Genomic DNA, 12,547 nt, shown 5'->3' on the forward strand with positions numbered 1-12,547 from the left:
CCCCCCGGTCTCCATAACAGTGCCAGGCAGTTCGGAAAGAGCTGAATTATTCGCTGGAGGCCGTCCAAAAGGAGGCCAAGTTCCTGGACCTGTCTGACACATTTTCCCAATGTATAGATCACTCCTGTGATTCTGGCTCCAGTCCTAGCCGGGGCTTCCTGTTCCATCTTCCCTGATACAAGCATATTCCTTCCCTGAGTCTGTTTTCCCATCTGTGAAATCGAGCAGGAAAGCAACCCCTGCCCCGGAGGCTTAAGCGACTGTTGGTCAGCCACCAGAGGTTTGAGGATCACCCAGAGCTGTGTGGCTCCGCTCAAGACCCCACTTCTCTGGGCCTCAGTCTCCTCCTCTGTACAGATGAGCTCGTGTAGTAGGCTCCCAAAGGCTAGTTGGGAGCAATGGCTAGTTTATGTCTGGCCGCAAGAAGAAGAGGGACGGGATGCAGAAGGCTCTGGTACCGCGGGCTGTTGGCAGTGAGTGGCTCCTGAGTGTTGTCGTAGGGCCACCCTCCCCGCCCCCCCCCGGTCCCGCCCACCTTCCCGACACCGGGGCGGGGACAAGCAGGTGCCGCCACACACTCCAGGAGCCGCGGGGCAAGTAGACCTTGCGTGACCCTCGGTGAGTGGCGGTGGAGCACGGGCGGGGGGCGTCCGTCTGGGGACAGCGGGTGGCCTGTGACCTTTCCCCCAGTTCCCGCCAGGAGGGCGGCAGGGATGGGCGGAGCAGCAGCGGACTCTGAGCTGCCCCCATGTTGCCCGTCCGGGCCTGCCTGGCCGCGATGCTGCTGCTGCGCAGCACCTGTATCCACCGGCCGAGCCTCTGCTGCCTGGCCCGGGAGCACAGGTCCCACCAGTCCCAGGATGGCTCCCTCCAAAATTCGACTGCCGTAAGAGGCCGGATGCCCTCCCTGGCCCGCAGGGAAGGGGTGGGGAGGAAAGGAGCCATGAGACCTTCTCCCTGCCTGAGACCTGGGCCACCAAGCCATGGCATACCCAGGTCCTTTCACAGGTGGGACCTCCCAGGAGGCTCAAAGAGAGTGAGCAATTGACCTGAGGTCATACCGGGCCACCAGGGAGCACAGGCCTGGATAACAGACAGCTCTCTCTGAGATGGAGTGGGCAGGACGCCACTGCCACCACCTGCTTGCTGGGAGTGTGGTTGCCCAACCAAGTCTTTGTAAGCGGGAAAGTTGAGTTGGCATTGAGTTGGAGGCTCTAGGTGAAAATTCCTGTCCCTCTTGGGTGTGAGAGGGCCCAGGCTCCCGGCCACCCAGTGGCTGACCTCCTGGAACCTATGCCTCCTCTTGGTCTCTGCCTCTGCCTCAGCTTCTCTTGTCTACCCCTGCATCTTTAACTGTTGGTTCTCTGGGTCCCAGCGCCCTGTCCACCATCAATATCTCCTCACCCCCTATTCAGTTCCCTTTCCTAGGTTGGCTTTCTGGTCCCCTGCTCTGCTTACCCAAAGCCAGGCAGGTCCTACCCAGTCCCCAGGGCCACCAGCAGGCCTGCACCAGCTCTCTCCGGTCTGGTCCCCTCGGCTCAGTGCCCACCAACGGCCAGCCTATCTATGCAGAGTAAGCATCCAACCATGGCGCCAGGGTGTAGGGTGGCCCAGTGTCTTGCAAGCCAGATGCTACCTCCACGTAGGAGAGAATACCCCCCCCCACACACACACACACACATCCCAGTTCCCGTGGGAGAGCTCTGTACTGGCTGATAGGCGCAGATAAGCTCCATGACTGGCTGGTTTCTAAGGATCCTGAGATGTGAGGCTTCGCACAAAAGCCAGGAAGCTGTTGTAGTGCAGGAGCAAGGTCAGGCCACACAGGGGAGGAGGTAGTTCTGTACCACACAATGGGGGTGTGGGACCGCAGACACTGGGGTGTGGGACTGCAGACACTCAGTAAAAAATAACAAAGAGGGTGGTATGCGCTTGCCTAGCATACACAAGACCCTGGTTCACCCCTGCAAAACACACACACACACACACACACACACACACGCACACGCACACGCACACGCACACGCACACGCACACGCACACGCACACGCACACGCACACACACACACACACACACACACGCACGCACACACAAGAATCAAAAGGCCCTGGCCTGAAGTCACCCTCTGAAGTCTCTAGTTTTCACCTGTTTCTGGACCTCATCTCAGTCAGAGACTTGGTTGGTCTCTGGCCTTCTGCACTCCCCAAAGGGTACCTAGGAAGCAGCTCTGTGGTAGGGCCTGTGTCTCTGGTCCCCTCAGCCCTTCCTCACTCCCTACTTCCTGGCCCCAGAGCCTGAAATGTCAGGCCACCCCTTCTCCCTCCTTCCTGAGGCCTGCTCCATAGTCTCATACACCCTGACCTGGGGTGCTATTTTGTTTGTATTCTAACAAATAAAGCTTACCTGGAGATCACATTGCAGAGCCAGCCACTAGATAGACATAGAAGCCAGGCAGTAGTGGCGCACACCTTTAATCCCAGCACTTGGGAGGAGAAAGCAGGAAGATCAGGAGTTCAAGGCCACTACACAAGACTGATCCGATTTAAAAGAGAAACAGAGCCTGGTGGTGGTGGCGGCACATACCTTTAATCCCAGCACACGGGAGACAGAACAGGTGGATCTCTGTGAGTTCGAGGTCAGCCTGGTCTACAGAATGAGTTCCAGGAAAGCCAATGGCCCTTTCAGTCTGAGGATTCCTAGGGGTAAGAAGTCTTTCTAGTGGCTGGCTGCTCTGTTTCTCTGATCTTTCAGCTTTCACCTTGATATCTGACTCTGGGTTTTTATTATTAAGACCGATTAGAATTTATGCTACACTGACCAGTTGTGTGACTCTGGCCACTTCTTTTCCCTTTCTGAGCCTCAGTTTCTTCCTCTGTGAAATGGGATAGACCCAGGACTGCTGAGAGGCTGCAGAGGATGTGAGGGGGTCAGTACAGGTGGACAGCAAGGAGCACAAGGGCCCTGCTTCCTTGGTGGCTCCCTCGCTCGCCTCCCCACAGCCAGTCAGGACTGGCCTTCCTCCACCTGGAGGGGCTGTGGGTCACCGAGGATATATCCACACTGCCCTTGAAGGCCCTGGTGACTTCCCCTAAGCTTCTCTGTTGCTCTTAATCTGATAGCCGCAGCCACGCTGGTCCCAAGGCTGATCTTTGAGCATGGAGAGGGCCTTGTACTGGCTGGCCAGCTCCACCCTGGACCCTCTTTCCCCAGACTTCTCTCCCTCACATTCCTACCTCCCAGCTCTTCTTTTTTAATTAATTAATTTTTTTAATTACACTCATGATATTCATTAATTACACTCATGACATTAATTACATTTGTGATATTCATTGATTACATTCACAGTATTCATTCAATAATTATATTTATGATACTCATTAATTACATTAATTGTATTGATTTATTACAGTCATGATATTATGTCCTGATACTACTGTTCATTTGTGGGACTTTTCCATCACACAAAACAGAAACTCTGTACATAGGAAATCATTGCTCTATATTCCTTTCTTCTCCATCTTGAGATAACGTCTAATCTTTCTGTCTCTGTGAATTTGTATATTCTGTATATCATGTAATACAATTCTATAGTATTTGTCTTTTTTTAATGTAAAAACATTTTATGTACAACTGCAGGAGAAATAATACACAGATAGTTCTTCTTGCCTCTGCAGTACTCACTGCTGCCTGGACTGATCTGTGTTTTGATTTTCTGGCTTTCTTGGTGACAGATTTTATTTATTTATTTGGTGAGCAGAGGACAATGGTTCAGCTGGGTGTAGCACCCAATAAAGGCAGGTCACACACATGAGTGAACAAAGAGCCACAAGGCCACTGAAGACAGGGCAGAAAATACAGATACTGAGCCATGCAGGGGCATCCCAAGGTTAAGACCTGTCTGGGCTACAGAATGAGATCACAGCCAACCTGGGCTGAGACTGCTATGATTTACTTCTCAGGGACACAGGGGGTGTCCCGTGTGTGCAGGGGAACATGCTGGGCAGATGCATGCCATGTGGGCATGGCAGCAGCGGTGGCCAATGATACACAATCCAGACGCTGCATCCACGTGCAGAGTTTGTTATAATAGAGAGATAAAGAGGCAGAGAGACAGAAAGAGGGAGACAGAGAGAGGAAGGGAGCGAGAGAGGGGTGCACACCTCGTGGGAGGAAAAGTGGAGGGGCGGGGGGCGGGGCAGAGTTTTTCCTTAAGAGATTTCTGTGTCAGGACGCAGGGCGCCCCCAAGGGGTGGGATCAGAATATTAACAGAGACTCCGTTTCAAAATTAAAAGTAAAGGCAAGGGAGCTGTGTATAGCTTGGCGATAGAGCTCTTACCTGGTTTATATGTGTCCCTGGGTTCAGTACCTAGGATTGGGGGGAGACCAAGTACTCTATGCCTGAGCTGCATCCCATCTCATGAATCTTTTAAATATGTCCACCACACTCAGAACATTCGCTGCTCTGAGAGAAACGGTCTGACCTTCGTGTATATTGTTTCCTCTGCCTGGGACAGCCCCTCGCTGGTTGCTTCTTACAGGGTCTCCAGACCTAGAGAACTGGGCGGGACAGAAGTGAGGATCTGGGGTACAGACCCTGATGGAGCCCCACTTATCTCTGCCCTGACCTCCGCAGGCTGGAGCTCTCACACGACAGCCCTAGAGGAGAGATTGCCTCCTTTAATTACTGACTGGCTCCCTCTGTTCCCTTTATGGTTTGCTGCGTCAGGAAGAGTTAGCAGAACAGGGCTTCGTGTCCTCCTGCGCCCCCTGGAGCCCCAGCCCCACAAGGGCAATGGGAAGGCTGACTTCCCAGGGCAGGATCTTGCAGGAATCTGGGTGGAGGCAATGCAGGCCAGGACAGCGCTTGAAGGCGGGGTCAGAGAGCAAGTGCAGCTTGGAAATGGCCTGTCTCCAGGTCCTCTGGCACAACCAGGTGGGCCCTGGGTAAGAAGAGGACTGTCTTTATGGTGAAGGTCCAGGTCTCATTGTCTCCCACTCTCCTTCCATCTCTCAAATCATTTCCTCTTCCTAGGTCAGTGTCCTGTGTAGGGACCAGGAGAAGGGGCTGTCAGAGTGTCAGAGTCCTGGGTGAGGCTCACCAGAAAGCTCTAGAACTTCTAGAACAACACAGGGATCCATGAGTGTGGCAACACATACCCCTGAGACAAAAGCGGGAAGACCTAGAGTTCTGGGCTAGGCTGGGCTAAACAGTCAGATTTTTATCTCAAAACTGAAACAGAAAAAAAGGGAAAAGAAGGCTTGGAGTCTGCTTGAGACCACCCAGCTGGGTGAGTGCTGGCATGGGACCAGTTCAAGGACATATATATGGTGGGGGGAAGGGATCCCCCCCACTTCCCCTATTCAAGGAGGAGATGGCTAGGCTGGCTCAGCTCTCACAGAGGCCATGCTACTTGCTGGCTGGCTGGCCTTGGGCAGGGACTCTTCTTCCTCACCTGCTCATTGAGGACACTAGTGTGGGATGGGTGAACTTCCTTGGCTATAACGATCTAAAAATGTCACATCTGCTGACTTTTCCAACTCACGTGAAATTAACTCTGGACATGGTGTCCCAGAGTCATCTTCCCATCCATGGGTCAAAGCCCAGTCTATATGCTCTCCCTCTAAACTGTTTATATCCTTGGCAAATCTTTCTCCTGGGTTTTCAGATCTTGGTTTATAAAACTCTCTATGTACTGAAGAAGCAAGCTTTTGTCTGCTCTGTCCTGATCTCCCCCAGCCCGTCATTTGTCTCTTGGCCTTGCTCTTGGTACTTTTTGCAGAAATATTTTGTTTACCTGTTTGAGTTTATTGCATTTGTGTGTTTTAACGTGTCTGAAGTTGAATGTATCAAACTTTTCCTTCCTGGTGCCAGGATTTCTGAGTCCCGCTGGGGAAAACCTTGCCCAGCTGAAGGTTATCCGTGAACAAATGTATCTATGTTTCTGCTGATCAAAAGCCAGCTTGTTGGTGATAAAATTGAACTGTCTCACAGGTGTCCTTCTCCCCAAGCCCTTTTGCAGCCTGACCTGGAGGACAGACAGCGTCCGGCTCAGGCTGCCCACGATGGCCCTCCTGACACACCTGCTGGTCTGCGTCTTTGGCATGGGCTCCTGGGTAGCCATCAACGGGCTCTGGGTGGAGCTGCCTCTGCTGGTGACCGAGCTGCCCGAGAGCTGGTACCTGCCCTCCTACCTCACCGTGGTCATCCAGCTGGCCAACATAGGCCCCCTCCTAGTCACCCTGCTGCACCGCTTCCAACCTGGCTGCCTGTCCGAGGTGCCCGTGATCTTCCTCATCCTGTGCATAGGCACAGCTGCCTGCATCCTCTTGGCCTTCCTGTGGGACACGACCTCCTGGATACAGGGCGGACGCCATAGTGTGGCCTTCATCGTCCTCACCTTCTTCCTGGCCCTGGTGGACTGCACCTCCTCTGTCACTTTCCTGCCCTTCATGAGCCAGCTGCCCACGTATTATCTCACCACCTTCTTCATAGGAGAGGGGCTCAGCGGCCTCCTGCCCGCGCTGGTGGCTCTCGCCCAAGGCTCAGGCATCACCACCTGTGTCAACGCCACACAGGCACCAGGCACCACCTTGAGCCCTGTGACCACAGTGGAGACCCACGTCACCCAGGTACCGAGTGTGATCCAGAGCCATTGTTGTGCTGTGCGTGGTCCCCAGGGTAGGGAACGGGAAACTGGCTTCCTTTATTTTCGTTATTTAGTATGTGTATTCTGACACACGTGCACAGGGCCACATGCCACCACACAAGTGTGGAGGTCAGAGGACAGCTTCGTAGAGTCAGTTCTCTCATCTTTTTTTTAAAAATTATTATAATCTATACAGAACACCAGATCTTTACAGATGTTCCAGTTACTAATAACTCAGACTCTAAACAGTCATGCTCTTACCTCTACCTCTCTCACCCTCTCTCCCCATCTTTACAAGAGTTCTAGGGACGGAATGCGATTGTCAGCTGTAGCTAGAGTTTTCCTGCCTTGCCCACAGTCAGGACAAATCTTTGTCACCCGCCAGTCCCATAGCCGCTCAGACCCAGCCAAGTAAACACAGAGACTTATATTGCTTACAAACTATATGGCCGTGGCAGGCTTCTTGCTAACTGTTCTTATAGCTTAAACTAATCCATTTCCATAAATCTATACCTTGCCACGTGGCTTGTGGCTTACTGGCATCTTCACATGCTGCTTGTCATGGCAGCGGCTGGCAGTGACTACTTCCGCCTTCCTGTTCTTTCTTGTCTCCTCTCTGTTAGTCCCACCTATACTTCCTGCCTAGCCACTGGCCAATCAGTGTTTTATTTATTGACCAATCAGAGCATTTGACATACAGACCATCCCACAGCAGTCAGCCTTGCACGGCACATGCCTTCACCTGCTGAGCCATCCTGCCAGCTAGGGGCTACAGATTAAAGTGTGTCAGGTGGGTGGACAGCAGAAAGACCATTTTAAGTGTGTGCGTGTTGGAGGTTCATCAGAGTTTGAGATTCAAAGGCGCACCAGGAGACAGGGGTTCAAACCTTCCCAAACAGCAGAAAGGGACAGTGGCTTGCGGCTCATCGGAGGGTGGAGATGTACTCTGGGAGGGGGGAAGACGTGGCTGATGAGCAAAGGTGGCCTGAAAATGTCCACTCTGTGTGTCCCCACCCAACCAGTTTAGAGTAGCCAGTACTAAAGAAGCCTAAGAGTGACACAGTCTGGTCTTTTAGACAGATCGGGGATATCTTGGGCCTCCAGAAAAAATCATGTAGACCAGGGAAACGAGAACCTAAGGTCAAGATGTCTCTAACCTCCCCAGACCTGGATTTTTATCTGGGAATCTGATGTCGCGCATGCTTCCCGCAGTGACGTGGCTAACGGCAGCTTTGTCCCTCCACAGACCACCCACAGCCCTTCTTCCCTGTCACCCTGGCACCTGGAGAGTCACTACCTGGCCCCACGCTTCTCACCACTGCTGTTCTTCCTACTGCTCGCCTTCCTGATGGGCTGCTGCCTGGTCGCCTTTTTCCTCCTGCAGCGGCAGCCCTGGGGACGGCAAGGCTCCATAGAGGACCTTCTCCACTCCCAGGTCACCCTGCACTCCATCAGGCCGCGAGACACAGAGGACACCAGCTCACTGGGTACCTATGTGAGCAGCCCAGGCAAGGAGTCGGTGGAAGCCAGTGCAGCCCCCCTCCGCCCAGCCCAGCTGGCCTTCATCTACTCGGTGGTGGCCTTTGTCAACGCGCTCACCAATGGCGTGCTGCCTTCAGTGCAGACCTACTCCTGCCTGCCCTACGGACCTGTTGCCTACCACCTGTCGGCCGCCCTCAGCAACGTGGCCAGCCCTCTCGCTTGCTTCCTCCCCACCTTCCTGCCTAACAGGTACTACCCTGCCTCACCCAGGGAACTCTGAGAGTGGGGATGGCGCCATTTCAGAACACCAAGTGCCCAGCCCCACCTATGGGGTGATGTGTGGGGTGGTTGGTATATGGTCTCCCGGAGGCATGGGATAGCATGCTTGGCCTCTGTGCCTCCAGGGTACCTATCTGAAAAATTGGAGTGGCAATGCTTCCTCCTATGGTGGCTAGGAATGCGACAGACTGTTCTCTATCAGTGCCTGGCACTTCCAATGTCTCAGCAGCAGGGCCCCCAGTCCATGAGGAGTGACAGTCGGCTACTGAGGTGGACACATAGAACCCTGAGACCTACAGGGAGGGATGGAGCTGGGCTTGTGGCCCAGCCAGCCCCATCAAGTGGCACTTCTAGAATAGTTAGGCGGGCTATCAGATGTAATGCAGGCTACCAGAGCAGGCTGGGCCCTGGCTCAAAAGTATAAGCTTCATCCTGGAAACCTGACTGGGGCAATGAAGAAATGACAGATACATGTACAGAAAAGCTGGGATCGGGTGAATTGTGCTCACTCTGATGGAGGGCACCCACTACACCACCCAGATCTCATGTTTCTTATGGCAGCACAGGAGGAAGAGTTAGTCTGGGCAGGAGGTTTCTATAGGGGCATGGTCTCGGGTTACAGGCATAGGGGAAGTGTCTTAGTTAGGGTTTTATTGCTGTGATGGAACACTGACCGATAAGCAAGTTAGGGAGGAAAGGGTTTATGTGGCTGACACTTCCAGATCATAGTTGGTCATTGGAGAACATCAGAACAGGAACTCAAACAGGGCAGGATCCCGGAGGCAGAAGCTGATGCAGAGGCCATGGTACTGCTTACTGGCTTGCTTCCCCTGGCTTGGTCGGCCTAATTTCTTACAGAACCCAGAACCACCTGCCCAGGAATGGTACCACTCACCATGGGCTGGGCTACCCCCATTGATCACTAATTGAGAAAATGCCTTACAGCTGGATCTCATGGAGGCATTTCCTCATCTGAGGCTCTTTCCTTTCTGATGACTCTGGTGTGTGTCAAGTTGACACACAAAGCCAGCCAGTACAGAAAGTAAAAGCTGCAGGAGACAGTTTCTATGTATACTGGCCAATCGCTCCTAAACACTCATTCATGGACCCGGGGAAGAGGATGACACTTTTCTGAGCCTCACCCAAGGAAAGCAGTGTCCTCAGCTGCCAGCCAGATTCTGATGGAATTCTGGAAAGTCACCTCCAGACAGAGCTCATGGCTGACCTCCCAGACAGATGACAGACCTCCCTGAGAGTAAGGGAGGGTCCTGGAGAAAGCCCTGAAGAGATCAAAGCCCCTTCTGGTGGCTTCCTGGCAAGGAGCTGGTACCATGAAGAAAATGATAGCCAACTCAACACCCGCAGCTGGGAAGCCGCCCGGCCCTTGTGCTCCATCCCCCCCTCCAGGGCACCTCTGCCCACCACACCCGCATTGCGCAGGCAAGAACAGGTCAAGGACGGTCAAGGACCAGTCTCAAGGTTTGGGTGGTTGAACTGTGATCTGGTATGAACATATGAGGTGCCTTGACTCTCAGGGTCCCCCTTAACCTAAGTAGCCTGGGATCCTTTTCCATAAAGGTCTAACCTAACCCTGGAAGCTACTCCTTGGGGCCTGGGTGAAGGGGACAGACACCAGGCTTCTCGACCCCTCTCATGTCCTTCTCCACTCCTTCTCAGGTCACTGCTGTTTCTGGGGTTGCTCACGGTGCTGGGAACCAGCTTTGGGGCCTACAACATGGCCATGGCTGCCATGAGCCCCTGCCCCATCCTGCAGGGTCACTGGGGTGGAGAAGTCCTCATCGTAAGTATCCCCTCCCCCGCTCTCATTTCTCAAGGCCGGGGGGTGGGAGGGGGGAACCCTTTTCTGTTAGCCTAAGTCTTCTAGTGGTTCTCTTAAAAGTGGGGACTTAGGGAGGTGAAGTTGCCGTGAATGCTACCTCCCCCATATGTACCCCGACTTGATCATTTGGGGGAGGGAAGAGACGCCGGGGTTTCCTTTTACTCTGGAGGGATAGCTCCTGTGGCCCCTAGCCCTTCAGGGTCACCTCCATAGGACCTCATTTGCAATAAGGGGTCATTTCATCTCCCTTGGCCCATGAGGTTACCCTGCCGTAGGGTGCGCCCTTGAGCTCTCTTCCTTCTGCATCTCCCCTGGTGACCTCGTCCCGGCAGGTGCTCTCCTGGGTGCTGTTTGCCGCCTGCCTCAGCTACGTCAAGGTGATGCTGGGTGTGATCTTGCGTGACCGGAGCCGCAGCGCCCTCTTGTGGTGTGGGGCAGCAGTGCAGCTGGGCTCCCTGGTCGGCGCCCTGCTCATGTTCCCGCTGGTGAACGTGCTGAAGCTCTTCTCGTCTGCCGACTACTGCAGCCTGGACTGTTCCGTCTAGCCTCCCTTGGCCACCACAGGACACCAGGACACCATCGCTGAGGTGCGCCACCAGAACCCAGAGAGGCAAGGTGAACAAGCCCTGCCCCCTTCTCCGCGAGGGCATAGATCTGGGTCCGAGCTTTTGAAACGCGCGGCCCTCCCCCAACCCTGTGCCCCAGTGCTGATGAGCCCCAGCTGCGGACGTCATTCTTGGACTTCTGAGAGATCTGGTTTGTAGCGTTCAGCTGGAGGCAGCCCAAGGACATTAGGGAGAGATCTCTGAGAGATTAAGTTTCCCCTTGCCTGCTGTGAGAACTTAGGGAAGTCGACTCTCTAGGCCTGTTTCCTCATTAAAGGAGGGTTGTAGTAAGCAGCCTTTAGCTTGTAGGTTTAATCTAGCAGGTTCTCCTGAACTCTCTCCTGCGTGGACACCCTTCTTAACACAGGCCGGAAGTGGTCAGAGGGCTTAGGAAGGCCCCTGCCCCCATCCCTTTTCTGTGTCCCAAGAAAGAACCTCTACAGGACACTGGCTACAGAAACTCCAAGCATCTTGGCCCTGGGTCCCAGTACAGCTCTCCACCTCCCTGTCCCCCAGGATGGTGAGACCCTAAGATAAGTTGAGGGAAAACCTGCCTCTGAAAGTGAACTCCGCCCGGATGCATAGTGGCCAGTGAAGACCTTTAGAGGGTGTCTCAGGCAGGAGGGGTGTTGTTTGTAACTATCACTCGGTTTTTGTATTTTGTTCCTTTTTTATAAAAATTAAAACTTTCTATGCTTTTACACTAGGGGTGGTGTACACACAAGAAGGCTACACTGTATCGGTCTAATTCTAATCAGTTTTCAGTCAAGGCTGAGAACCACAGAAACAGAGCAGAGAGGCCTGGGACCAGCCCACTCTTCGGGACTGGTGTCCATCTGCTGGCGCCACCCCGCACTGCTCTCCACTCTTAAAGTAGGGTTGGAGAGATGGCTCAGCCATTTAAGACTAAGTCCCCCAAGGAAAGTCCAACATTTAAATGGTGCTTATCCAGTTGCTCTTGGTATGTGCTCGCGCATAGGTGGGGTCTGGCGGGCGGTGGGGCCTGGCGGGCGGTGGGGTCTGGTGGGCGGTATAGACCTGGAATCCCACTACTCTGGAGGCTGAAGCAGGGGAATCAAGAGTTCGAGAAATCCAGGCAGGCTTGGTGACATCCAGCCAGGCTTGGTGACATCCACCTTTAATCCCAGCACTCAGGAGGCAGAGTTCCCCCAGTTCTCTGTGACTTCAAGGCCACCCTAGTCTGCACAGTGAGCTCTAGGCAAGCCAGGAAGGGCTAAGTAGTGAGATCAGTCTCCACTAAACAAACAACACATATGAAAACAAACACTTTCATTACTTCCTGTTCACCCTTCCAAAGGGGCAGGACTTCAAGACAGTCACAAACCATTGTTCATCTTACACTTTTTGCTTCAGTGAAAACAGAAACTGCTCATTCTTTATCCTGGGTTGTATAACACTCCACAGAGTGCCAAGTTACTCATCCATATTTGAAGTACTTTCCCTTATGCAACCAATCCAGATGTGGCCATGGGCATCCAGAAAGCAGCACAGATGAGGAAATTATCGAAGAGTAACTTGTAGCTAGAGTTTTCCTGCCTTGCCCACAGTCAGGACAAATCTCTCACCCGCCAGTCCCACAGCCGCTCAGACCCAACCAAGTAAACACAGAGACTTATATTGCATATAAACTGTATGGCCGTGGCAGACTTCTTGCTAACTGTTCTTATAGCT

At 53.4% G+C, this 12,547-nt stretch overlaps 1 protein-coding gene across 1 annotated transcript; it reads left to right on the forward strand.

Moving 5' to 3' along the window:
- Window positions 1-554: 554 nt before the first annotated feature.
- Window positions 555-11,561, forward strand: Slc52a3 (solute carrier family 52 member 3). The gene is made up of 5 exons (XM_028887469.2): window positions 555-618; window positions 6,012-6,632; window positions 7,896-8,380; window positions 10,088-10,211; window positions 10,583-11,561. Exons 2-5 carry the CDS (start codon window positions 6,066-6,068, stop codon window positions 10,793-10,795), a joined length of 1,389 nt encoding a protein of 462 aa, XP_028743302.1. The 5' UTR covers window positions 555-618; window positions 6,012-6,065; the 3' UTR covers window positions 10,796-11,561.
- The last annotated feature ends 986 nt before the right edge of the window (window positions 11,562-12,547 follow it).

The sequence above is a fragment of the Peromyscus leucopus genome, chromosome 4 (assembly GCF_004664715.2).
Source record: "Peromyscus leucopus breed LL Stock chromosome 4, UCI_PerLeu_2.1, whole genome shotgun sequence".
NCBI lineage: Eukaryota > Metazoa > Chordata > Mammalia > Rodentia > Cricetidae > Peromyscus > Peromyscus leucopus.